The 27,878-nt window shown below is 48.1% G+C and overlaps 1 protein-coding gene across 5 annotated transcripts; it reads right to left on the minus strand.

Moving 5' to 3' along the window:
* On the minus strand, positions 1-27,770 carry LOC125771315 (rho GTPase-activating protein gacZ-like). 5 transcript variants are annotated; one of them, XM_049441845.1, is made up of 5 exons: positions 23,216-23,470; positions 21,615-21,893; positions 12,706-12,855; positions 8,274-9,055; positions 1-1,773 (listed from the first exon to the last, which is right to left on the minus strand). In XM_049441845.1, exons 2-5 carry the CDS (start codon positions 21,722-21,724, stop codon positions 1,412-1,414), a joined length of 1,404 nt encoding a protein of 467 aa, XP_049297802.1. In that variant the 5' UTR covers positions 21,725-21,893; positions 23,216-23,470; the 3' UTR covers positions 1-1,411. The 5 variants fall into 5 exon arrangements, with proteins under 5 accessions (XP_049297802.1, XP_049297799.1, XP_049297800.1 ...); XM_049441842.1 differs by having other exon boundaries at positions 23,203-23,470; XM_049441843.1 differs by having other exon boundaries at positions 21,615-21,911; positions 23,203-23,470.
* Positions 27,771-27,878: the final 108 nt, after the last annotated feature.

Consider the following 27,878-nt stretch of genomic DNA (forward strand, 5'->3'; position numbering starts at 1 on the left):
TTTCTCTTTCTGTTGTTGGGTTTTTTTTTTAATTTGAGACGGATTAGTTCGATAGTGATGGGAAATATTTACATTATGCACTTGCAAGTAAATAACATAAAAATACTTCCTCACACAAACGCACATGCCTGTTTTTAGTCTTTCTGTTTCTTAATTCTGTAGGGATTCAACAATAACAAAGTGAATTTATTCCTGAAGCCTTCCCCCCGGCCGTTTCGGTTGAATCTGAATATCAAGGCGCATTTTTATTTCCTGTGTTGTGTTTCCATTTTTGACCACGTCTGTATGTCCGTTCTATTTGCATCTAGTTTAGCACTGTTTTCTCGTTCCCGAAACCGACTCAAGCAAGAAAAAAGGGGCAGTTTATAACTTCAAAAAAGCTCTGCGTAGTTGTGTTTTAAAAATAATTCTGTTTCGTTTGCTTTCCCGACTGTATCATCCGTCTTTGCTACTTTCTGCACTGTTGCACTGTTACATCACGCGTTTGATTTATTTGTTGTTATACTAAATAGTGCATTTATAATATTACACCAAGCCGAAATTAGTCTAGCCCTGCATTCTATTCACACGTTTATTAGAATCCCAAAATATCTTAGCTACCTTACGAAATATGTTACTCTATGTTTGTATAGTTCCATCTGTTTGTTTTCTTTTTTGCATGTAACACCTTCGAAAATAGGGCGATTTGTAGTATTGTGTAATGCTTTCGTAAACGTCTCACACTTTCCACCGTAATTGATCGATATCTTACTTAGCTGGGAGATGGACCTTGTACATTATTCTCTAGTTTGGCGCCACACCCTAACAACTTCCTCTACGGTTGGTTGGACAAACAGTACTGACCAAATGTTTTATTCTCACTAAACCCATCATCGCATTTTTGTAGGAATTGCTGTAAAATATATCGTTACATTATTTTCTACCATTCTTCAAATATCGACTTATTCGGACTGGACCCTTCGGAACCAAAAATGTCATGGTTCTCTAAATCTTGCAAAACATCCGCTATTTCCTAAATGCCCACAAACCTTACCAAAACGCTCCCCCCCCCCCCCCCTCGCTTCTATGTACATATACTGGGGTATTTACTAGTCAAACCGCAACCACTCACATCCATTTAATTCTAGTATCTTTTTTTTTAATTTATGTCACGCACACCACCTCTTTGCAGGATTGGTTGGAATGTGTTCTTACTATTTTACACTGTACTTATCGAAACCCGAGGTGATAATGAGAGAAGGTAACTAAAGACTGCTGTCCGCTTTCGGAAACCTTATTTGCCTAATAACCACACACTCGCCTAAAGCGTATCTACAACGGTGCAGGTTTCCTAGCAGGCCAACAGAACACCGCCGTCCACGTTCGCGCCAGCGGGATGGTCGATCCGGCACCGTCGGCTATCCACTTCGGATCATTTCTCTTTCAGCAGCTGGTTCAGGAAATCGATCTCAACCTGCTGCTGTTGGATCGCTTTGTTCTGGTTCTTCACGATCTTCCGGCAGGCGAACAGCTCCTTCAGCGTTTGCTCGTACTTCTCCTTGTAATCGATGTTCATTTCCTCCACGCCATTACCATTCGCGTTCACGTTGTGGATGCTGTTGTTGTTAATGTTCGGACTGGAGGTGTTGTTGTTGGCCGCTGCTGGTGTTACGGTGAGCTGGGACTTGAGGGACGGTGGTATGACCGCCTCCACCTTGGCAACCTTCAGCTTCTGATGGTACGCGTAATCTTCGTCGGCCGAATTTTGGTAGCTCGAGTCACCTTCAGACGATTCTGAAAACGAAGAGAGGAGAGATTTTAGTTACAATAAGTCTAACTAGGATAAACGATGAAGATGCTGAGAATCTGCAACAAGAACTCGGTGGAATAGCCCTAAAAATAATAGTTGGAGACTATTTGAAAGTAATAGAAGCATTTTTTTCAGAAATTGACGTAACATTGTTCAACAAGAACTCATCAGTAATAGGAAAGTAGAGACTTCTCGCTCCATCGTTCCAGGTAGGACGATCCGTGAGTGTGATTGTGAATCATCAAAACCTTTATTTTTCAAATCGATTTATCTCCACTTTCAGATGATTATCGCTGCTGACGCGAATGGCGCCCCAACGTGTAAATCCAGGAATTGGAGTGGAGTGCCAAAGTCCACAGAAAAGCCAATAATCCAATAATTTTCATCATTCGTCGAAACTGTTTTGAAACGTTTGAGGAATTCCGTTGATTGAACTGTCATTTTATTATCTACCGCAGATTATCGCACGCCCTCTCTTGTCAAGGTCTTCCTGAAGCGAGTTCCTGAAATAGTATTATTTTCGATAAGACCGCTCACCCTTTCTTTCCTGTCATCTTCTAAGCAAACCCAGCTAGAAGTCGTAGGTCAATGGGCTTCCAGTGGTTTAACGTTGGGTTGGACAATGTTGCGGTGGCGGATAACGAAATGTGCAAGACTGGCTGTTTGATAAGATCGGAACGGAAGAGACTACTCGGAGTTGTTGGGGTTTTCAGTTCCCACGCTTAATCAGCAGCGCGAAATAGGAAGATAATTTCCCGACTAGTCATGAACCGCGCTTGACAACGATCGTGACTGAAGTGACCACATACATAGCAGCATTAAAAGGGAACCACCACCTTCTCCCTTACATAACGATCGTGGCATGCAATGAGTTGCTCCATTTTCTCTCCCTTTCTCAAAAGAACAAGACATAAAACGCCGCGCACTAGAACAGGTTTTTTCACTTTTATTTCGTGTTGCGATTGTTTACCGATTCGACGAAACGGTGGAAAACGTGCCGGATAGGAATAGAAAAACATGTTTTTATGCTGATGCATTTCGCGCACCATACTTGCGCTCAAAGTAAGTGTGTTTGTGTGTATGTGTGCGTATGTGGTATGCATTTGATGGCTAAAATTAACTTACCCAACCACTTGAAACGATGGTTGGAAACATTGAAAAGGAAACATTGCCGCTCCGTTATGCTACTCCTCGCTCCACCCTCCCCATGGTGACCTCCCCTCCACTCTCATTCTTCCCTTCCTGCAAACCCACGTCAAGGTCAAATGCGCGAAGAGAAACAAACCGGTTCTCTTTGCGTGTTAATGCTGCTTGCTTGCCGAGTGACCGTGGACTTGATCGTGATTAGTTACCAAAGGCACACACACACACATTAGGCATCTTGAAGCGCTTTGGAAACGACGTCACGTGTGCACAACATTGGCCTGAAAGAGACGTCGCTTTTTGGCCCCATACCTCCCCCCCTTTGTTTACTATTGCGTGAACTTTAGATCTCGGCAAGATTAGGGCAAGAAGCACGAGGCAAAGAAAAACCAAGACCTTACAAAGCGGCGGAATAGTAACAGAGAAGAAAAAGTGAAACCCACCACAAGCATAAAACCGGTATAATAAGCAATGGAAACAATGCAATAAATACAGAAGAAAAGCAAAACGAAAACGAAGCAAAGTAGAACGAAAAACAGAGAAATGTAACGTAAAAACAAAGTAGCCGCTAAAAGCATGAATAAAGTGGAAAACAAAACAAGCATATAAAAGAACAAAACACGTGGTCGGAAGAATTGATTAGCAAATACAAAACACAATGATGATGATGATGATGATGATGATGATCGTAATAGGTACGAGCAAAAGTAGGTAAAAGACGAGTAGCACAGTCCATACGTAATAAAAGTGGGAAAACAGTGAATCAAAACAAAACAACAAGTTTATCTCTTTCGGGCCACCGACACAAACATTCCCTGTTCCGTTTCTGTCTTACATTCTCGTAAGGAATGTGTTTCTGTTTGTACGAGAGAGTTTAACATGTGATGATTAATAAAAAGGCACGCGCGCGGCCAACTGCATACTTTCATTTTCGTTTTATGGTTGGCGATCAAAATAAATCATACCGGAGTGAGAGAATAAAAGAGAGCCGAAGAGGCTAAGAAAACAAAAGAAACATAACAAACCGGCCACCTTGTGCGAAGAGTGTATTGAACCGGGTTGGAACATTAGCATTATGTATGTCAACAAAAGGTATACACAATGGTGCACAAAGATAGTGGTGGAGAACGGGAAGAAAGGTAATACGCACGTCAAAACAAGCAGCAACGTCATACTAACTCCATTGTGTCCAATCCTCTTCTGCTCCACATTTCGATTCCATTTGTTGACGCCAATCGGGGAAGGGTGGTTTTCGCAAATTCGTGTTGTCGTTGTCGTCGTCTTAGACGCCACTTCACTTTCATTCATTCAACAAAGGCCCATAACACACACACACACACAACTGATGATAACCCCCGAGGGGGGGTGGCATCTATTGCATGGGGTTGTGTGCGTTAACTCTCCCTGTTTGCCATCTGATAAGAGCATCAGAGCACATGCGGCATTTGCTCGGAACATGTTTTTGTTTTGAACTATTTTTATTTTCTTTATGCTACCAGCATGCTAAGAGAGCATGAGAGCAAACTACCCTAACAGGTGGTAGCAAAAATAAAATGCATATGTATGTGCGTGCTTACGGGAGAGAGAGAGCATAAACTATACAAGCCCAAAACAGAGCAAAAAAAAAGTGCGTGTGCAAATATTGTGTCTGTTTCTGCGCAAACGCGCCACTTCTCGCTTGTTGCGTGTGCGCGCCCGTCATTCTTACTTCTTTCACGCGCTTATGTATTTTCTATTTTTGCCCATATTCTTTACTTCCCTTTCGCGCTCTCTTCCACATATGAACACACACACACTCTTCATATTGTTGTGTCCCTAAAGCATTTATTAAATCGAGTTAGGTGGACTTTAAAGAAACCTCAATAATGTTCGTGTCTACACCTTTGCGCTGGTGCTTCTTCCATGTGAAGATGCTATGACGTTCCTTTCACAATTTTGTTTGTGTCCCAAACATTATTTCCCCTTTTTATTTCAAACCCTCATCCCCACTGGGTCAATAGAGAACGGCGTAAAAACACAGCGATGACCTCTTCGTCACATTAGGAATTCACACGCTCACACTATGGTATCAACATAATGTTCATAATCACAGTACATAGAGGTTAATACCGGTTAAAAAGCGTCGTCTGGCGAATGAACACGTGCGGGATTTCAGTAAAAGAAAGCTGTGATATGCTTCAGTCAAAGTCCTCCGGTAGAAATAATCTCCCGATAAGAGGAGCATCAGAGATGGAGATGATCATAACTAACATCCCTGAAGATGTTAGAACTGAAGACTGAAGATCCCTGAAAGCATAGAGTTAAGTAAGTTCGGTGAGATATGTTAGAAATTGTGTATGTTTTGTATGTTGACAGTTTGGTTAGGACTAACTATCGAATATCTGCAATGGACATCAGTGTCCAAGGATTTATCTGAAACAACTACTGCTTGGATCAGATTACGATTGGGTACATGGTGAATGTTAATATTTTTGAAGAGTTCTGGTAAATTGTACACTTATTATAAATACCAAAAAAGACCAGTGGATACACTTTACTAGATAATTTAACTTTTATCCCGTCAAATACTTTCAACGTACCAAAGTTTCTCCATTTCAGCATCACACACCATTTGCATTCACGTCAGGTGGGTGGATTAAAACGAGTCCCACTGTTTGTGACCTTCACATACATACCCGGTTGACCGGCCGAACAGACGACAAGCTGACTTCCAACAACGGGCGCAGCGCGGTAAGAAGGAAGACTCATCAGGAGACGACACACAAACACACGCTTCGCTACGGTTGGCCACCTTTGTCACCCAGTCCGTGAGACCGTATCGCGCAAATGGACGATGCGATCCCTCATATGGTGTGGTAACATCGCGCAAGCAATACCGACTTCTTTCCAACGTGCACAACACACCAACATACCAACATGCACCATCATTACGAGAGAAAAAAGAGAGCGAGAATATGTTTCCCAACCCCCCATCAACTCCCCACTACGGTATGAAATCGGGATCTGCCTGGATCGGGCCGGGACGATGACGACTTCGACTTTGGGGTGTCAAGACGCGATTGCACATGCGTGGATATCTTCCCTTCGCAAACTCCACCGTCGGGGTGAGCCCGCTGTTCCCGCGTCTCCAAACACCCCAACGACTAGACAGATAAAGGAGAGGAAAGAAAGAAAAAAAAATACGTCGCGTCTGCGACGCGCTACACGTAGAAGGGAACCATTGTTGTTTATGTAGGTCATGTTTTGATAAAACAAAGCGCGAGTTGAAATACCAGCTAAGTTTCTTCTTTATAGTAGAAATGAAAGCTTCTTTTATCACAAGAAGCTTCGTGAGGATCTTAAGATATTCTGGAAGATCTGGTAGATCTCTACTATTGCAGTGGAAAATTAATTTGCATCTTCAAATTCTAAGTCTTCTCCGTCTCTCGCACACGTGGCGTCGAATTAGGCAGCGTTTCCCGTCCAAACCGGACACGTGTTGAATGAATGATTTCTTAATTTGAATAGCGAACCGGCACACACCGCCAAAAGAGTTTAAGCTAAAAGAAACGAAGTTGTGTGAGAAAATTGTTAGCAAAATGGGAGAAAACCCCTATCGAACTCGTGTGTATCTCTTTTCCACCTGCGTGGTAGGAAAACGCAACAGTTGGAATAACTAATTCACCTTCGTCAAAAAGAATGCTGACAAACACTTGCGCATACAACCGAACAACATCGGTCTCGTAGCGGCAATGTCACAAGCGCCCATGCGCTTTTCTTTCTGCTCTCTGCTGCTCCTGTCCCGTCTCCTGGTCTGCCCCCTGTCTGGCTTGCCGGTCGTTTATCACATGGTTTCGCATTGAGAAAATTCAGACATTCAGCATGAGCACACAGCAGTGAAAAACGGGAAAATACTGTAGAACATTTCAACTCTCACTCTCTTACTTTCTCGCGCTTCAACTATATAGCCGGTCAGATGTTAGTGATTAGAATCCATAGATACACCCTCTATATCCACATTTTATGCCCCCCCTAGACAAATCGTCAACGCGTATGTTTTTACGTTTTTGTGAATGAACGCGACTAGTAGAAGAGTATGCTATATACGCGCGACCTTAGCGTTTGCTTGGGGCCTTGTGTATCATTGGCAGGACAAACTGGGGTACTTGGAGTTACAGTGCAATTCCGTTGGTGGTTATACGATACGTGACATATCGCACTAGTTGCTTACATAGTGGGGAAATTCTGTTTCTAGTGCGATGAACTTCAGGTCAGAGCTATTCGTCACCTGAATGTCAAACAAGGAAATGTGAATGACTTCACATAGTTAGTTAGTGGCCTGATGAATATTTAGAGCAACCTCTTAGCCGAAACTACTGACTCCCTGAAAGATTAGGGCGAAATATTTCTCTTGAATGCATAACTTCTTTGGATCATCTGTTCAGCTTTGAAGGATCACTCTAGCGATCACAACACACCTCGGAGCTTCGGTTTCAATGTATTCCTATACATTTTGCCACCTATTCCTCCATTTTCTGCTTTTCGTCTGTCACCATTAGTTCCCCATCATCCGTGACAAGCTGAGACGGTCGGAACCATTATCACAACGCAGGGTTTTCCCCTTCGCATTAACACGGGGCAACAGACATAAGCAGCAGAAACGTGCAAAAACGCGTACATCTTCTTCTGATCGGCGCAGTTACTGCCGTAGAGTGTTCCTTCGTGTCCGACCTGGGGTACACACCACTGGAGAAAAAAAAAAGAAGACCTCACCTAACCCCCTCTCCATCCTCCTTCCCAGTGAGGCGAAAACAAAAAAGAACGAAAAGGCGAAACGTTCAAGATCTTGTTGCACCAACGGACAGGCAGGCAGTGCTCATGATATTCGGAGTATGGACTAACGAAATCTCCGGGAACTCGCGGTAAACGGTGGTATTGGTGGAGTCGGCAGCTTCATTAGTGGCTGTGTGTTGTTTCGAGCGTAGCACAGGTAAGATGCGATGCTGGAATGGCACACACATATCTCGCATGACCTTGATGGTGACAACAGTCGTTAAGCCGATCGGAACCAAAGTCACCATACGTGCGTAATCTAGCGAAGTTATCTGGCACCCGAAGTCTGACTGATTGGGTACATTAATTCTTACTAACTTTACATTTCTATGCTGCTGCGCTAACACTGTAGCGATATTTCAATTTCCAGTGTGCCTGATCTCCGCAGGTTGCAATGTTTAATTCGTGCGTAACAGTCATTCCATGAAACACCCAGATGCACTTACGTACATGATACTTGGTATTCGGAATAAACAAGAATTATTCTGAGATAACAGATTGCACCACTAGCCAACTACAGCGAACCTACCTCCACCGGTCATATCCATGTCGACCATGTTCAACCCATACTCGCTATGGTCCCGATGCTGCTGTTCCAAACGCCCTCCTCGCCCGCTGCTATTCAGCTTGCCATGATGGTTGTGGTTGTGATTGGTCACGTTGTTGTTATTGTTGTTGTTGTTATGGCTGTTGGCACTCGATTTCTTCGTTGTCACCAGCGAGATCGCTCCACCATTGCTGCTGTTTGGCGACGTACCGGAACCGATGATGGCCGGTGTGATGGACACCTGCCCGTTGACGAGCCCACCGGCAGCAAGCGCGGCCGCCTTCCGCTGCTGATCCTTCAGCTGTTGCTCCTTGATCTGTTGCTGGCGCTGGATGAGGTTGGCTAGTGCACCGGTTGGCGCTGCCAGGGGCGGTACCGCACGGTTGCGCTTCGATGAAACGGGCGTTGTTGTCGTTGTGCCACCGCCCGAGGTTGGCTGACTCGTTGCTACCATGGTGCCACCGCTCATGGCCGAAACGGATCGTTTAAGGTTGGTCGGTAGACTGTTGAGCAGGTGGTTAGCGTTTGACTGGGACTGTGCCGCGGCAGCCACGGCCGCCGCCATCATGAGCGACAGGTTGGTGTGTATGTTCGGGATCGAGGCCACGGCCGATAGGAGCTTCTCATCGATTGGTGACCCGGCGCCATTGCTGCTTCCACTCCCACCACCACCACCACCGCCGCCATTAGTACCGCCATTACCACCATTTGGTTTTGTTTCGTTGCTCGCTGGATTTACCGAGGGAATTGAGCCTTTCTTGAGCCTACAAAAGTTGCACAACGATCGAAAAAAAACAGACCCACACACACACATTTTGATGCAGGCGAGAACGACGAACCGCAGTAAGGTGTTAATGAGCGTTCGTGCCAGATTTTGTCAGCCACCGGATACACGATTGAGGGCGCAGGTTCATTCCGACGTGGCGTTTCCCATTCCGGGTTTTTGGGAGTTTTTGCATCCATCACCAGACAAAGGACATCATCATCCCAAGCGAGGCCATTTCGAAAGGAACGTGAGAAAAAAGAAACAAAAAGAAGAGAGAAAAAAACGTCGTTAGGATTCGTAGTTGCTAGTGGTTATGGTAAAGATGAGGGGTTTTTTGTTACGCGCGACCAAAAACTCTCCCGGATCCTCGGCAGTCGACTTACCCGGACCGACAAAACAAAAACCAAGAAAGGGAAGAAGCTGGGCAGAAAAAAAATAGCTTGAAAATGCCAAGGATGGAACGGTGGTTCGGGGTACGTGAATGATAGATAGAGGACACACACGCATCTCGGCGAATGGCGACAATGTGCGAACGCTGTTCCCGAAAGGCCCCGAAAAAGAAGCGCTTACCAGGTGACCAAATACAACCGCACCGCACTATCTCCAACACAAGCGTACATCTTTTTTCCCGTCCGTCACATACAGTTGTACGGTATCGATTTGAGCCTACCAGCAAAACACCGGAGACCGTTTGTGAAGCGGAGGCCATCACAAGTTCAGGTATGAAGCCAACCGCGAGAGGGAGAGAACGAGATCGCACGCACAGGTAAAGGAACGTGTCGGAAAGGGTATTGCAGCCGTGTTGGAAGAACCGAAGCGAAACCGGTGCCAACCAGCCAACCAACCTTCAATCCTTCGGCTCGGTCGACCGGCCGGAGGAGGCAAAGTGAGCGCGCTCACGCTTCTGCTTTGGGTAGTGCGGTTCGAGGCCAGCAGGGTCCGCCGTCGTGTGTCCGTGTAGTCGTGTCCGTAAGCCATGTACACAGATACCTGGAGTTCGAATTGGGGTTTTCGCCGTTGCGGATGCGTTGAAGAGAACGCTACCGAAGGCTTCAGGGGACAACCGATTTGACATTGACGCAAGGGAGAACTGTACACTTTTCGACGGTCCGTCAAAAAAAAATCCCCAACGTTGATGCGATGGGGTTCGGAGCGGGTGGCTGCAAAAACCATTGTATGAGGAGAAGGGTTTTTGTACGAAAAACTGATGACCGTTCTCCACAACCCACCGTGGGGGCAGGATGGCAAAAAGTTTCATCCACAAGAAATTCAATGTCCGAAAGTTTGGTGCTGCGTGGGTGCTGCTGCCTTCCTTCCAGCATGGAAGAACCTACCAGTTCCAAAAATCCGGCAACAGGAAAGGTTAATTTCAACTCCAAAACCGAAGGTACAAAAAAAGGGACATCAACGTACTTCTTCGCCATGTTTGTAGGGATAAAAACTTTCTTACCACCCAACACTCCTCGGTTCCGGTTGTTCCCATACAGTGAGGTCGAGTAAATTAGTCTCTCACCGGTAAAACCCTCACCTTTTAGGAACACCAAGGCAACCCAAGGCAAGGCAAAGAAGCACCCGGGAGAATACAACTCCTCCCGGTAACGCACCCTCCGTTCGAACGGGTAGCGGCACACGGGCGAGGGTTCAAGAAAGAGTCAAGGAAATCGATTACCATTAAGTTCTCCTTCGCCGTCGACTGGTCGGTTGGTCGGGCGCACAGTGCCTCCAAATTCGTTCCCTACACACAAGCTATTTTACGACAAAAAAAACCATCCCGTGTTGGAGTTGCGTCGATGGAACATATCGCCAATGATCCGAGTGCCGCTGCGCTAACCGCGGTAAGTTATTTTCATTGGAAGGCAGGGATGGTTAACGGGGCGGGATCTCTTTCCCACTCGCGGTCGCTTATTCTTGCCGCTAAACACCTCCCAGAGCATGCCAGCTCGTTTCGTTTTGGTGGTAGAGTGCTTGCTCCTCTAGCTAACCCCTCCAGTCTCCCTATGCCTACCCACCGAGGCTGTCGATATCTTGTGCCTCGCCGATTTTTTTTTGTCTCAACATTTTTTTCTTTTTTTTTTAGGCACCACACCAACGTTGATCTCTCTACACGGTGTGCGCGCGTTACGCCCGGCGGAGATGACGACGACGTCAACATCATCAAATGCGACCCAGTAGTGAGCAGAAAAGCAGAAGACGCTTGGAAGAAAAAGACATTCACACATCCACACACACACGCGCACATCTTGTCGGTGTGACTTTTTTGGGGGAACTGGTGCGTCCCGCTTTGCAGTCCATCTCCACCGGCAAAGATAATGATGAGTAGATGCCTGTCGACGGGCATTTGGACATGTGTGTAGGGAAGTCGACTCGATTTTTGCGGCGACCAAGGCAACCGATCGGGTGTACCTTCATACTGCGTCTTCTTGGGGCTAGGCCAGCCAGTTCCTCTCTCGGTAACGTATGAGGTGTGTCGTTTTTGTGGCCCATCATACAAAACCCCACGGAGGGAGTCTGTATCTTCCGAGGAAGATGAGCAAAAAGAAACCAGTCTCCTCCGAATACCCTTCGCGATTATGGGGAGGATTTTTTTTTTGGTTTTCAGCAGCGTAAGAAGAAACTGGGCAGGCAGCAAATAAATAAACACTCAACACGAGGGAGAGTGTACAAAAAACATTGTAAGGTTCCTTACTGGCAAGACCACGAAGATCTTACTGGGAGAGCTTGGTGCACGCGGTTCACTCTCGGTTGGTCTGTTTTATCACTCGCAGGGTCTTGAGCACAGAGTGCCACTTGATGAGGCGGGCTAGCGCAAAAAAAGAAACAAAATCACACACACACACAAGTCACCACATCCGAATATGCCGGGGGTGGTGGGTTAAAAGGAATAGAGCAGTTTAGAGAATTTCTGCCAACTCGACTAAAAGCCCCAAAGCACTGTAACTAGCGAGCGCGAGAAGGCCATCCGATTTTGATCACCAACAAGAAATATCAATGGCAACAGCAAACAGAGAAACCCCCGAGCCAACAGTACTACACACACACACACATAACAGGGGCACACTCTGGGAGGGTAAAGCTGCAGCAAATACCCCGAAAGATCCGGAGGGCAAGCGAAACCGAGATGTGCGCAATACCGTCCTTCTCGGGGTTGTTTTTTTTGTGTGGACGATCAGAAAGCGTTCACCACGAATGGTCCAAAGGTCCAACGCATCATCATCAGCATCGCCATCATCGTCATCAGCGTTACCAAGCGCGTCCGGTCATCAGAAGTCCGGTCCCTCAACGGTTGCCTCGACGGCGTTGTACAAGCGCGCTTTCGGTAATCGTTCCACACCAAATCCGGTCCGAGGCGGAGTATGTGCGAGCAGGAAACTCCCGTATATGAGCGAAAGAAAGAGACGGAGATCGTTCACGTAGACACAACACACAAAAAAAATACACGACCCAATGTAGTACAGCGAAAAAAGGTTTTCCTAAAAAACAAGGTTCCCCGCTGCCCTGGATCGATCGGCACCCCGTGTGTCCTCATCCCCTGCGTACCCTACCTAATGCGGACCAGCATATCCCTGGTTCGCACCTCCACACAGTCGAATCCGTCCAAGGATTCCCTAGCGTAACACCCTTCATACCGAGATGCTGGCAGGAACTTACCCTTGGCTGAAGAGATTGGGATTGTTGAAATCCGTCGGCTGAAAGTGGTCCGAACAGATGCGGGAACTTTTGTAGAGATATTCGGGTCCATTCTCATCGTACTTTTTGTAGAGCTCCGGACGGTTGCAAAAGTCGACCCACTTCTTGCAGCTGCATTCATGAAAAGAAGGAACAGAGAAGAACAGAGAGAAAAAACACACAATTAGTATTGAGGAGCAAGCCTATAAAGGTAAGAGTAGAAAGTACTGTACTGAAACACTTCAATGTCTCCAAAAATCTAAGCTTCGGAGACCTCGGATATATTTGATCGTACCTTCCTGCAAGAAGACCTGACAGGGAGTGTGGTACGAATGAGCAATTAGCAGTTGTACGGTAACTCCTAGATTCCAGAGCTACCAGGGTGCTACGGCCAACCCCAGGCTGTTAGGTGGAATGCGCATCCCAGAATTTCTAGTCACATCGTAGACCAAGTGGACGAGTGGGGTAGCGAGAAACCAGGTGCGCGCGATCTGTCAAGTTGGTTCGAGGTCGGGCGGGCCCTGGCGTGATTACTACCACTAGGGATCTCGGGTTGGCTCGTGTCGCCGAGAGTTTGAGAAAAGAATGTCGTAATCATCGCCAATGAAAAAATCCAACATCACACATACAGGCGCACACCAGAGAGCTAGCGCTGGCACACACTGGCGACCGCTCTCGGGCTCGTCACCCAGAGGGGTTGATTCGCTTTGGCTAGTGACGAGTACGCGCGCGACAATGACGCCAAACAGCACACCACACAGCGGGCAAAAGTCGCCAAACCGACAAGTACTACCACTACGCACGAGCGCACGCTCTCGATCGCCACGGGTATTGCAAAAGGGGTGGGAGCTGCAGGCTGGAAGTGGATGGAACTGGCGAGGCAGAGGTTCGGGTCGGTGTGGTGATTGCTCGGAATGGGGCACAATGACCGACGATGACGGACGTCGGCTCTGCTGGGCCCTGACGGCACTGCTGTACAGTTTGCCAACGATGCTACACAGCCACAGGGGGGAACAGCCAAGGGATGGGGATATGGGACGGGTGGGTTGGGTCGTCGCACAAGCCAGTGGGTTAAAAAGCGCGACACAGTTAGCGCGGCTGCTGCAGAACGGTAGGAAGGCAAGCAGTAGAAAGAAAGGAATGCCGCACACCGAAACTGAACCCCCACACGTACCAATAGCCAAAGAGTGGCAAACAGCGACCGAACCCGAGCGACATCACCAGGGTCGCAGGGTTGCTCGTTTGGGGTAGCCGTCACACGCCACACACCGTTCGAGACCTGGGTTGTTCGGAAAAGGGTATGGGTTTTGGTCGGCTGTGCACTGTGTCGCGGCGCATTGTGGCTTCTTCTCTCCCACACACAGCCGCAGCCGAAGCAGAGGGCAGGGCATGTTCGGTGGGTCGGTTTCGAACAGGCGATTATGGGCCATGCACACCGTCGACTTGTCGCAACCAATAGCCGGACCTTCCTACCGTACAGAGATATCTCTGCACACCGGACGCAAGTGGGCCCTCGGGTTGTGCCGTGGGGTAACAAACAAGTGCGGAAGGAATAAGCGCACATACACAGACGGGTGCGATTGCTGCGCACGTCCGGGAACGTTCGGACCTGGCGACCGATAAGAAAAATCGTTGGAACGCCCAGCGCCCCCTCGATGCGGGCGATGATGTATGTATGACTCGTGATGGGGCCGTGCATCACTCGTTATTGGAACACGACACACGGTTTAAGTCAACTTGATACTCCCTATATCAATAATACCTTCCACCAGTGGGTAACGAAGAAGCTTCCGAAGCTCTGGAGGAATTCTGGAAGGAGAGATTTGGTGACAAATACGGCCACCTTAATCTATCTCTGCCTTTGAGGTTATGGGCTTATAAGACGGGTGATGATCTTCCGAAATATTTGCGACCAAAAAACGAACAAGATCTCTTTAGTCTTTAGAATTCTTGCACAACACTTCAAGGTTCCCTTTCGACTACTTTCTATCCACCCAAGCAAAAAAGACTCCCAAAGATACATCCGCCCGTTGGCAGTGTGTATGTACGTGTGGCACGGAATCGATGAAGGACAATACACAGCTGGGCATTCGCGATCCATCGCAGTGCTCAAGATCGAAAAGAAAGAAGGCCGCCACAAGGGAAGGGGGTGGGTGTTGTGGATGCAGGTTTCATTTTTCTCGTGGCGGCGATCCTCCTCGATCGGTTCGCAGTTGCACCACCACACATGCGCACTGTCGATACACCCGTCCCGTCCTGCCATCCGCCTGTTCCAACTCACCGGTACACACTCTCTGTCCTCCGGGTGCGGGCCCGCGAGTTGTTGGAGTGCATTTTTTTCTGGCCTTTTTTTCGGTGATGGTTCTTCATTTTCGTTTTCCTTTTTAAGCCACTTCTTACGCCCGGTGTGGTGCGCGTCCGGTGCATCATCTTTCGAGCTGGCCCCCTTCTGAACGTTCTCGTCATGGGCATGTACACACACGCAGAAGGAAACCGAACAGCAGCTGTCGTCATTTCATGCCCATGGAGAAACCCTCCTTGTGTTGTCCACCAGCAGAGCACGCCAGCTTCTGATTACTGCTGCTCATGCTTCGCTGATTATTATTGGACTTTGCTCTCTATCTCTCTCTCTCGCGCGGACTTGCCAGCCAAGTATCGCGCCACCACCGCCGGGTGTGCCAGGACTTTTGAAGCAACAAATAAAACGGGGCACAAAACGCTCCAAAACCGACCCCTATTTAACGCTCAGAAGGTTGTTGCTGGACTTTCGCATCCCCCACCAGACTGGTCCCAAACGATACTTTTGGGTATACGCACAAGGAAAAAGCCACAAGAAGCCACGGGGGAGAATAAGTCCTGCCTGTACCGAACATTGAGCTTTAAAGGCAAGTAAACCGAGACCGGTGCGTTCGTTTCTTCTTGCCAGTAAAGAGCTCGAACGACATATGTCGCCCCGTTTGTTCGATTGTGCTTGGTTTGGTACCTTCAATTTTTGTACCACCACCAACAGCAACAAAGCCAAGGGAACGCAAGGGTCTCATCGTTGCTTGCCAGCTGGCACGGACGACATGGCAAACCAGCCATCGCCTTGCCGGGGCTTCATCGCCGAATACCGAAAGGGCACGTAGGCAATTCGTTGGGTTTCTTTACCTTACCCAGCAGGCTGATGTGCCCATGCCCGTCCACTACGAAACAGGGTAACTGAGCTCACAAACACCTGTCAGCAGCAGTGCCCGCGTATGCCCGATTGACCAAGGCAGCTGAAGTTTAATGGGTGTCTCTTGGACAGTTTGCATCCGTACGGCCTTTCGCATTCGAAAGGGAACGTGTACAGGATTGCTTTTTTGCTTCTCGTTCAGAGTAGCTTTCGCAACAACTAAATTACCCGCAGGACGGGTATGGATCATGACATTGTGACGTTACCTCACTATTCCTAGACAATCAAAGATCCAGCGATAATGCTTATCTTAACAGAGTCCGGCTAGAGTGCTTGCATTTAAAATGACTCAACTCACAACAGTGTATTATGACGGATTCTGCAACTTTCCCTAACTCACTAACTGACCTTAACCCCACGTTCGGCTTAGTTGCTGTTTACCCGTAAACCGAGCGCGATTAAACACCCTATTTTTAAGAGCCCTTCTCCAAAAAGAAGATGGATGGGTGAAGAACGTACGGGTCCATATGCAAAGTATTAATCACCGATTGAAGTTTCATCGCCACACTCACGGGCCCACAATCGTCGTGGAAAAATGGTTAAACTCAGCCGGGCGCGTGGGATCGGAACGTGCGTGTGAGTCACCTTCCCTCCAACAGGAATGGGATGGTCCGAGCAATAAGTGGCATAGCAATTGGCAAATGCTCAACTCGGCACGTACCACCAATGAATCTCTGGCACATAAAACTGTCCGCGGTTTAGGAGCTTGGGTTTCCTCGTTAGAAATCAATACCTTTTGTCAGGCGATGCCGATAATGACCATCTGTGGGATGCACCCAGTCTATCGGATATACTATTGATATGCTTGTACGGGCATATTAGGCTGTTACTTTCGGATAATTGATTCCGTGAAGCAATGTTACCAAGACAGCAGAACTAATATTTCCGTATTTAGTCCCTTGAGGAATTTGTAACAGAAAGTTGGGTCCCAACAAAAAAATGAACCTAGAAAACGAAGCTCCAATACTTTTGGGTTTGAAAAATTGCATGACCATGATTCATTCTGCTTATCCCTAACTAGGATCCCAAAAATAGACGCTCTGGAAGACTAATTCTTCTCCAAGAAAGAGAAAAACGGGAAACCTCAGCCGCTATAAGACCCTCCAGGAGTTCCAAGAATTGTTAGGCTAAGATAAAGATCGGCAGCTTTTCCAGGAACTGACATGACTTTTGCAATGCGCGTTGGTCGATACTCCTCCATCGATCCGATAAGAAACCCTCCTTCGTCCGGCCAGAATGGCCCCACGCTAACGTCATGAGACCCGCCTGGATGGAAAATAGCAGGGGTAAGTAGAAAGTCAGTCATAGCTTGTTTTGGTATTTTTTGGATGACACACAATCAAACAGCGGGAATGTGATAACGCACCGTTTACTGATACGGTGGCCAAAGTATAAACCGGAATGGACCGTTGTTTTGAAGTTTTGGCCATCATGCGAATGCTTTTGGATCATACGATGATCGTTCCGAGAGAGGTATAATTACTGCACAACAAAACATCCCCCGTGTTGGTGTTATTATCATGTAGTTTTTGGATATATGCAAGATCTCATCCAATGGGATCACTCCACCCAATAACTAGCCACCAAAAAATCATGTACACAGCGGTACGGTACTGATGTGCTGAAGCCCGATATGCCCGATGGCCTTGCTACAGGCACATGGTCAGAAGTCATCATGTGAGGACCGTGATGGAGCTGTGGACAAGCGACTCCTCCGGTAGGGGTTTTTGCTCTACCCCCACCACACGTGAGCACGCATGTACTTAACTGCTGCACTGGGGCAAAACCGTTTCCAGCTACCTCATCGAACTGCCACCATATTCTCGTACAGTGTCGTGTTGGTGTACTGATCGCCCTTGCCGCTTCCATCAGCCCCCAACCTTCCCAATTCGTTTCCGTCCAACAGTACCTCTACCTTCGTGGGGCTTCTCACTGGGGAGTTCCAAATCGACGTATGTGCGCATACCGCCACACATACATCGAGTTTGTTAGTGCCAGTAGGGCACCCTCGTGAAGTTTTTTTTCTCCCTCTTTTTGTTCGCCTATGGCGATGGCTCCAAAACGTGCTGCCTGCCTTCCCTATTTCCCGTCGCTGCCCTTTCCCGACCCTTTCCACTAATGTGGGAGCTGGAGCTGCGGAACGCGACGACTCTGCGAGCGTGCTGTACACGCACTGTGGACGGTATATCTCTTTCCCTGTCGCTCTCGAGCACACAGACACGCGGGGTTTGGAGTTGGCAAGCGACCAACAACAACATCCACAGCTCGATCGAGAGCCGGCGCAGCGAACTTGGGAATGTGTGGTTAGCTGGTTGTTTGTGAGGCACATTGCCGCTGTTGCTGCTGCTGCTGCCAGATCCACTTGAAGCGATGGAGCGCGAGCGCACTGGAGTTGGGAGTGCAAGTGGGGGTGTTAAACGCGTGATATCAGCTACTGATGATGAAGCCGGACGGACGGCACTGCTACGGGCGACCATGGTATGGTGTTTTGCGACGGGCTGGACGGTGGCGGGCGATTACGAATGGATGTGGATTCTCGAGTTCGATTCGAGCGAACCGGAGCGCGTTTCGTGATGGTGGTACCGCCGCACACCGTCGACTATTCCCCTGTACTTCTCCCCTACCAGCCCCGCTGCTACCCCCCTGCCACCCGCTCATTTGTCCGTGTCATTTGTCGCGCTGCTGGTGATGCGGCACACCATCATCAACATCATCATCAGCAAGTTCCTGCGGTCCCGCGGACCGAAAGCGAAAACATTGCGTTGATTGGGAAAAACCACCTACCATATAGCCCTCCATTCTGTCGATGGGTAGTCCGGAAAGGAAACTCGATGGTGGCGGATGGGTGCGCGCCCGTCCGTCACAAGCGCTCACCCACTGCCCGCCGCTACCCAAGCCGTTGTGCTGCGGGTTTTGTGGAGCGGTTGTGTAGCGGATGCGCGTGCAACAACACCAAGAGCTAGTGCGCCGCGCACAACCGGAGAGAGACCATCATCATGCCAATGCCGGATGAACACCAACACACCAGAGGCACGGTACAAACACATCGCGACAGTTCGTGCGATCGCCACACCACAGCAGCAAATGGATGATGATGCCAATGCCGGGTCGGTCGGTCGGTCGGTCTGTCGGTCGGACACTTGCTGCGGTAGCGGATGGTGGAAGCGCGCGGGAAAGGGAAGGAAGTTGGCTGGCAGTGATCATCACCATCGGACGGCTACTAACACTAGCGCAGCCCAGCAGCAACAGTACCACCAGAGCTGGCAGCTAGCAACCGGACCATCCAAGTTCGTCCGGTCGGTTGATTTTATCCACGCAAGCACAGTTGGGGATTTTGTTTCTTTTCTGTTTCCTTTTTTTTTGTTGGTGCTCCCCCATCGCACGATGGTATGTGTGCTTTTTACCTCCTTTTGTTCGTACAGCTGCTACTGTGTGCAACATACCATGGCAATAGCAATCGTGGTTGCACAAGGTTTTCAAGCAAGTGACGATCCTGATCTGCACCTGTCACTACACATCCTTTGGAAAATACCAGCCTTCTAACAAGAGAATGAGAATCAGAACATATCCACACCGCCCAAAAAGATCGAATGATCATTCTAGATGTAATCGGTGCAAGATAAGGATGAAATCCTCGGAAATCTCAATTGTGGAAACCTTGTAATACAATTATTAGAGTAGCATTGCTCGAAAGCTAACCCATACTACGAATCTAAGGTATGGACTAAGGTCTCGCAGTAAGCGAAGTCCGAGAAGCTTGTTCCGGACAATTCTATTTCGGGAGTATTAAAAAAAGGAATAATTTCCTTCGCAGAAAAGGATCACCCTCTATAAAATGGGAAACCCAAGGAACCATGGACACTCCCAAAACGACGTTCAATCAAAAATATCTCACACCAAGCAGCATGGACGGGAAGAAAATCAAAAAAAGGAAGGATTCCATCCACCGTTATATGTGGGGGATTGCTTAGAATCGGATCGGAGCGAACCGTACGGAAGGAGGCCCCAATTACACCCAGGCCATCCCACGCGGTGAAGCGGAGCAACTTCGACAACTTCGCCACGCCAGCTGCCAACGGATAAATTCAATCGAGATAAAGAGAGAGAGAGAGCGTGCAACAGTGAGAAGCAGGTATCGAGATGGGTATTTTACCCCTCGAAACCAACGATGGCCACCGGAACACACAAACACTCACGCAAGCTGAAAACCACGGGAAAGCATTCCCAAGGCCTCGTCCATGCGATGGGTTTCATCATCATCAGCACACGGTCGGTGTGTCGGTTTGCAGCACCAGGCGATGGCGTTGTGTGGTGATGACGGGAAGCACGGTTACACAGCCCGAGTGGAACCAAGACACAACCAAACGAAGGAAAAAAAATCCCCCAGAAAAGCCCAAAAACCCAACGAATGCTAGCGTACGCGCGCGATGAAGGTGACCCAATCGAATGGCGGACGTATACCCGGGGAATACGGATGGACGGACGCGTATTGGGTTCGGGCTTTCCTTTCCACGAGCTACGAGTGTTTGTGTGTCCCAAAACTGCCAAACAGAAGAGGACGGTAGGGTAACATCAATAGCAGCACTACCAGAGCAAAGCGTCTCGGCAACAAAAAAAAAAACCCCGGGCTGTGAGCCCTTGGAAGAGAGGGAGGAACTCCAAGTCCCAAGTTTCATGCCCATACCGTCGGCGGCTACAACTTCAACCACGACGTCGAGCCGGACCCCGGCAACGATGATGGCAGATGGTCCTTTTTCCAAACTTCCTTTCGCTCGTTTCGCCAGCCTCCGCGTGTTCGTTGCCCTTTCTTTTCTCCCCTCGGTATTTGGCTTTCCTCGCTGGCACTACTATGCTTCACGGTCGTACCCTTCGCTCCATGGACGTGTCCGTTGTCGTCCGGGAGTCGACGGTCCCCTTCATTTTCCTTCGTTTTGCTTTCTTCGCACAGCCGCAGGCCACAAGGATCATCGTTCGGGATACCGTTTCTTTCTCCCTTTCCGACGCGTTCCACTCTCGTTGCGTGCCAGTTGTTGCGTGTGTCGTTACCATCGGTCGCTTCCCTTGCGGTATGGGAACTTCACTAAAACCCATGATCCGTGCCTTGAACGCGGGTAAAGACTTGCTCCGAAATGTTTCGTCGCTTATTTTAGGATTTCAGCATTGAACCTTTCGGTTGGTTTGCCCATATCTCCCTTACATCCTCAACATCGGCAACACTGTCTCTGTGCCAGGCCAGGTGGAAATTTATCCATTCCAGCGTGGCAGGACGAGCTGTTGCCAACCGATATGTGTCTGAAATGCATGTCCAAGTCTGAAAACAGAAGACCGAATAAATGGAGTGAATGGAGAAGAAAAACTCGCTCGTATCCGGCTATCGAGGGTATGCGTTCGGTTGCGACTCACTGACGCATCCGGTCGCGTTCATTTATTTTGGACTATGGAGTACGGATTTTAGGTACTCTTACGCTTATTTTGTTTTCCAACTTGCCTGATGCGATACGGACTTATACTGGAGTTTACTGGATGGCTTATGCCCTTCAAGTCCTCAGATTTAATTGAAGCACAAAAGCTAATTATGGTACTGATGTTCTTTTCTAAGGATATTAACAAAAATATCTTGGATCCCAAAAACTGTACGTAGGGCAATAGGATGCACCTTGGCGATATTACTTACAGGTCGGCATCTCGCGGAAAGCGGAAATAGGATCGCGTGTTGGCCTGGTTAAGCAGCTGCCGATTACGGCAACCAAGGACGAGACAGTGACTTCCGGAGATTTTTCCCATCTCCGCTGCTTAGTAGCTGAAGTTGACTAACCGAAACACTGTGACACTGTTTCCACTCGTATATCGCCACACACCTTAGGAACAGGTGAACTGACTGATTGATAACACTTAAAAGCGACGTTTGATGATGTTGACGTCAACGCACTGATCACACACTGGGAGGAATCTTCTGTAAATAAGCATTTCACTGATCCGATTAGAGTAACCAAAACAACGGACCGACTGACACAGGACAGTTGCACTTGTTCTGGCACCCGGGCATCCTTTGGTAACATCCCGGGCGGACGGGGAAGTGTGTGGAGTCAGCCCCCAAAAAAGGTTCTGTCCTGTCTCGTTCACTCTCGCGCAAATTCTCGTTCGTCGGAAGCACGTCGGTTTGGCCCACCGAAACGGATCTCCACGAAAACCCCGTGGAAGGCGTCACGTCTCTTCCTTTGTCTTCTCGAAGGGAAGGTTCACACCGAGTAAGACAGAAGAAGAAGAAGAAGAAGAAAAAACAACTACACATACACTTTCAGAGATGGATGTGATGCCAAACTCCCGTCCGTAGGCCACCCCGTCCGTGCTTCCAAGAGTCTCCGAGAAGGAGAGAGAGAGAGAGCGAGCGAGCGAGCGAGTGTGATACGTACAGGTTGGTCGAACGGTCTTTTGGGAGGGTGTGTACGGGTGTCTGGGGGAGAAGGTGCACGGGAGGTGCACTCGTGTGACACAATGGCGATGGGACCGCTGCTGCTGCCGCTCGGCCGCGTGCTGTGTTTGTGCGTTTGTGCGCCCCTGGTTCAACGATAAATGGCCGAGGGTGAGCAGATTTCCCTTTTTTTTGTCCCCTCTCCCCCTGACACCGTACGCTCGTTCGCCCCGCCACCACCACTCCACACCGGAACAAAGCACACGCACTCCGGTACCCACAGTGCCTCCCTGCTCCCTTCCCTTGCCGTTCTTCCCAGCAGTCTGCTCTGGGTTTCCGAAACAGGGGGTTCCAAATACCAACCCGAGTGTACTGCGGTTTCCGGTACACAAACATACACAAAGCCACGGTGTTTCAATGGGATGGACGGATGGATGGGATCGGGTTTTTTTTTCTTCGCTTCGCATTAATTCCTTTCCACACGTAGACACACGCACACACACGCGCACATACAACCACCGGGATGCCCGGGATGATGGTCGCCCGGGATTTTGATTTCCAGCCGCGGACAAATTCCCTTTAAAAGGGTAGCTCTTTGCCACGAAAGGGCAGGGGTGGTTAAAATGGGATCAACGGTTCGATGACTATTTGACCGTGTATTTGTGTAGGAGTATATCAACCAATATCGATAACAATAACAGTATACTACTAATCGTTTAATCGTCAACCGGGCGAACCACACACGCACACTGCCACTGTAAGACCTTAATTGGCGAAGGATGGCAGCACACAGGATGCAATGCGGGAACAATTCGAAACCCGTGGCACGGCAACTCAATACAATACGTACAACAAAAACACACCACCAATACGATATGATGTTCGTATCTGCTTCCTAGTGGTATACACTACATGCAAGCACGCACGCACGAAAGACCGCCGATAAGGGAAACAAACAAAACGCGTTAACCACGGATACCGGACCGATACGAGAAGCAGGGCTACGTGTACGTTCTCGGTGGTGTCTCACTTAGAATTAAACCGTTTCATCTTCCCAATACCGATGGTGGTTGTTTTGAGCACCAACCATCTCGCGAGAGAGCATTGGAGAGAGTGAGAAAAAGAATAGTCAGAGCGAGAAATGTTTTTACAGGGGTTGCAGCTTGTCCGAGACAAATGTTTGTCTTTGTTAATTAAAGACTGTTAATTTAAAAAAAAATGCACTACAAGCTTGTGAATTTAAATTATTCCAAAAATAAGTACATTTTCACTTATTATCAAACATAAGAAGCGAATGTAGCTGCCCAGTTTGAAGGCTCTGTAAAACAACCGACAACAATTGGTTACCAAACGAAATTTTTAAACATTTTTATACTACCATTTGCAGTCAATTTGATTGTTGAAAATCAAGTATAATATAATGCGAAATAATCTATTTATACTAAATAATTTTGCAGAAACTGTTTACGCCAATGCAGAAACCCTGTACAATATAAGCAAAAACGTGTCTGAGAGAAACAACAAGAGAACACATAAAATGTGGGAGAGAAAAAATGGTTTGCATCCTTAAGGGGCATATAGACGCTAGCTTTTTGAACTTGAGAAACCCTACAACAGTCTCTACAAGCGGAGCAGTTGACGATTCGCCTTTAATTTACAAATGTAGGCGCAATAGTGTGTAAATGGAGTGAATCTTAAATCTAAACTGCCAAACGGTATTGAATTTAGTATTCAAGAGATCGATCATGTTTAATCATTTTTTTTTGGTTTGTATATAAACTTAGTACAATTGCATTCCTCAGAAACGTATCCTTATTCAACAGCTTTTTCTTGAAAATTTAAATCCCTAGCTAGCAGCTTTTTAAAACGAACCGCACATCGTCTTCCAGGTAATGAGGTAGATTTCATCATTTAACCCGTGCGCAGCCTTTTCGTGATTAAAGTTTTGCTTTGCCGCAGTCGCCTTGTCAGCGTAATTCCAGAAACGCATCTCCATTCTACCATTTCGTCAATAACTTTCCCGCAATCCAGCCATTTCCCTTTAAACTCTAGCCACCCAACCAGATCCAGGAACTCGCCTAATCGATAAATCACGGACGAACATCCACAACAGGGAGGGGCGGGTGGAAAATGATTCCCTGCCGTTAGCACGACCCGAAAGCCAAATATCCGAACAGCTCTGACCCTAAATATCGATCCAAACCATCAGTTCCAGCCCAGCATTCCCGGCTATAGCTGCGTTGCCAACCGTTTGCTGCTGCCATCGTCAACCGGGAGTGCAAAACCACCCACCCAGGGAATCTGCCCTTCTGACTATCGATGGAGAGGAAGAAGAACAAAAAATTTCCACCAATACACGCACACTACTCTAGCTTCCTTTAGCGACCACTCGGACGTGTACCTGACTCTCGACCATCCTACCCAAGAGCATCCTCCCCGATGCGTTAACCGACCCCTGGCAGAAGACGTTTTCATAAACGTGTGAGAGAAGGGAAAGGGTGGTGGGAAAGACAGCGGGGGAAAAAAAACTTTTCCACCCCTCCGAGTACACTGCGGCAGAGTTTTCATCCCGAAAACACCACTCGGCGATGATGGCGACCAAGGCACGGTACGAAATGGACGGAACAAGGAAACTTTACCAAGAACCCCTCGACGAAAATGGATTCCTTGGCGGGTAAAATGGGTTCCCTGCTCGCTATGACTTTCGTGCCATATAGCCACCAGGTTGGAGATGAAAAGTCTCGCCGTTTACTTGCAGCCAGAGCGGGAAAGATTCCGCTTTTCATGGAGTTGTGTTGCTATAGCCCAACGGATGCTACCGTTTAGTGTGTTGGCGATTACTCACTACCAGGGACCGTGGTTTTTTTCACCAAACCGAAATTCCATGTGCCGTTTTTTTATATTGGTGTGCAACTAGATAATGGGCAAGCAGGCGACATGGAATGGAAATACAAGGTTTCTTGGTTTCCGTAGTAACTGAGATGGAGAAGATGCTGGAGTTTTTGATGTTATTGTTTGTGCGAATGCATAGCAGCGGGTTGAAATGTTTGAAGCAGCACACGTTTACGATGTGACACACTTCAGCCAGCATGTCCTATTCGTGTATGATGTGGTAGAACTGCAAGCAGATGAACCCAGACTCCAGCACAGATCCATGAAAATTCCGACAAAGTTGAGGAATGAAAAACCTACCTCGTATACCCACGAGTTCTGAGTAGAAACAGGCAGTCTTGCAACAAAACACCCAAGAATATAAGCACACCAGAAGAATGTGCGTGGGATGAAGGAGCTTTCTCTTAACCTTAAAACCGACGGTTGCTTATCGATCGAAACTGTGCCAGTTCCTTGGCAATTTTCCACGAGTACTTGAGTACCGTTGCTATGACATTATTTGTGGTTAGGCCCAACAATCACCTCCCAGCTTCACGGTAAGCTCAAGAAGAGATGAAGGATTTGTTTCGTTTGTAACGGATAATTCTTTACTTACATGATAACATCCTTCGGAAAGCAGTACAAACTGCAGTAAGGGCTTCGACTGTTGGTACAACCCTTTACGGAACAGTAGGACGGTGGCATGGTTGGACGGTATTTACTCTTACACACACACACACACTGAACCTTTGTCAGCAACCAACTGTTGGTCTCTGTACCAATGGTGTGGTTTGGAACCGCTGTACTGATTTCCGGTTGCTCGAGAACTTTCTTACAGGGAAAACTTTCGTCCAACACTCTGCGAGGCAGCTGTGGTCAATATGTTTTTCAAAATTGCAAAATAACACCGCTAAGGAATAGAAAGAAAACATCCACTTCAGTCCGATGACGACACCGGAAAACACACACACACATATACAGACGAATTCACTGTGTCCGGTGTGCTGATGGCTGGATTACTGTCTCGGAACTCAAGTCTACTGATGTACAGAAATATCTTCTTCGCACGAGCTTCTCTATTTCGTCATCCCGCCCTTCACACACTGCCACCGTGTCGGCTGGACTAGATACTACCAGTGCAGTGGGTTTTGTCCGAGAACTGTTCGAGCACATCGAGAATGGTTGGTCCCAACTTCTAGCAACTTTTCTTCCACGTTCGTCTACGGCTTGTGGAGTTTTGGAGGAAAGCCTCGTAAAATTGGTTGGTTAAAATGGTCTGAAACACTTCCCAACTTTGACACCCACAGACACATACACGGTGTAAACTGCGACCGTCACACAGCAGATCTGGAAGCGAAATGCTCGGTACCGAATCTTTCCACTGCTGATTGCACCAGTTCCTCAGCGATTGCTAGGATCGCACCTAATGAGCAGGTGCTAGCAATAAAACAGTTCTCCCATTGCCCAGCCAAACTCCGCACAAAGTTGGCGTTGAGCACAGCACACCGTCCGCAAAAAAAAAACGCTTCATCCACTCTGCCTGTGTACGCGGGGACCCGCAAAACTGATGCTCCACGGCAGCATCTCGCCCCGTATCTCACCAGGCGTGGGAAGATGCTGCGGAGATTCTGCGGCCGGTTTCGAATTGCGTCTCCATGCGCGCTACGAGGTGTCGCGCGGTGTCGTGCGAGGGTTTTCCAACGCCGGACGAACGGATGAAAAGTTATTTCCACCCATCATATCGGCACCCGTCAGTCGGTCGGTGGCCCCTCGATGCGCGGCGACCTCCTGTCACATGCCTGGCCCGGGCTGTGGAAAATGCGCCACACCAAAACACACACACACACACACAGATGCAAGTACATATATCTCTACTCGCTGACGTTATTAGTTCGCGGATTGATACGCACAAGCTTCACTACATGGGAACAGCACTTGGTCGGGTTTCTGATTCGAAAATATGCATCCTTATTTGTGCCACAGTGACTAATGTGCTATTCTCTATGATTCTTGCGTGTGCTGAGTTGCATTATTCACTGTCCTAATCCACGGTAGAAGAAGAACAAACCAAAACGCAACGAACGTTGCTCAATCGATTAAACCACTCGGACTCGTACAGATTTTTAGTAAGACCTTTTACTTAAACACGGCCACCGCCGTACATCTTGACGTGTTGTTTTTGATTGTGTGTTAAAGCCGCCGTTCGAAAACAGATGATTATTATGAGTTTTCCTTCTCCCATACTATTCCTTCGGTTCGGTTGCTGTATCGGTCGCACTGCATCTGCACCTGTATTGGTGGCGCACGTCGGGAAAAGTCGGGAAAAACCATACGCAATCAAACAGCCAACAAACAAACCACTGGGCCAATAGACAATTAAAAACACCGTTCACGAATATGTGTCACCATCTTACTGTCTAGAGAGCTTGAACGCCGTATTGCAATGGGTGTGTGGAAAATCGACCCCCAGGATCATCTGGTCCCGATACCGATGAGCTCATCCCGACCGGGTCGTTGGAAATGAAGCGTTATCCACTCGTATTTTGGCCACTACTAAAAAGCGGAATATTCAACCCGACCATGTGTTTCATCGGACGACACGCTACTAGCGTTGGAGAGGGTTTTTACTGCAAACTCCCAGGACCAGCGAAATGT

The sequence above is a fragment of the Anopheles funestus genome, chromosome 3RL, assembly GCF_943734845.2.
Source record: "Anopheles funestus chromosome 3RL, idAnoFuneDA-416_04, whole genome shotgun sequence".
NCBI lineage: Eukaryota > Metazoa > Arthropoda > Insecta > Diptera > Culicidae > Anopheles > Anopheles funestus.

What these genes read in the sequence shown, in the direction of transcription:
- LOC125771315 (XM_049441845.1), bottom strand. Translation starts at nt 21,724, where the DNA reads ATGGGAAAAATCTCCGGAAGTCACTGTCTCGTCCTTGGTTGCCGTAAT. An exon ending in CCCAATCTCTTCAGCCAAGG is followed by an intron (nt 9,056 to 12,705) that starts GTAAGTTCCTGC and finishes CAACTTTTGTAG; the next exon opens with GCTCAAGAAAGGCTCAATTC. An exon ending in CATGGATATGACCGGTGGAG is followed by an intron (nt 1,774 to 8,273) that starts GTAGGTTCGCTG and finishes CTTCGTTTTCAG; the next exon opens with AATCGTCTGAAGGTGACTCG.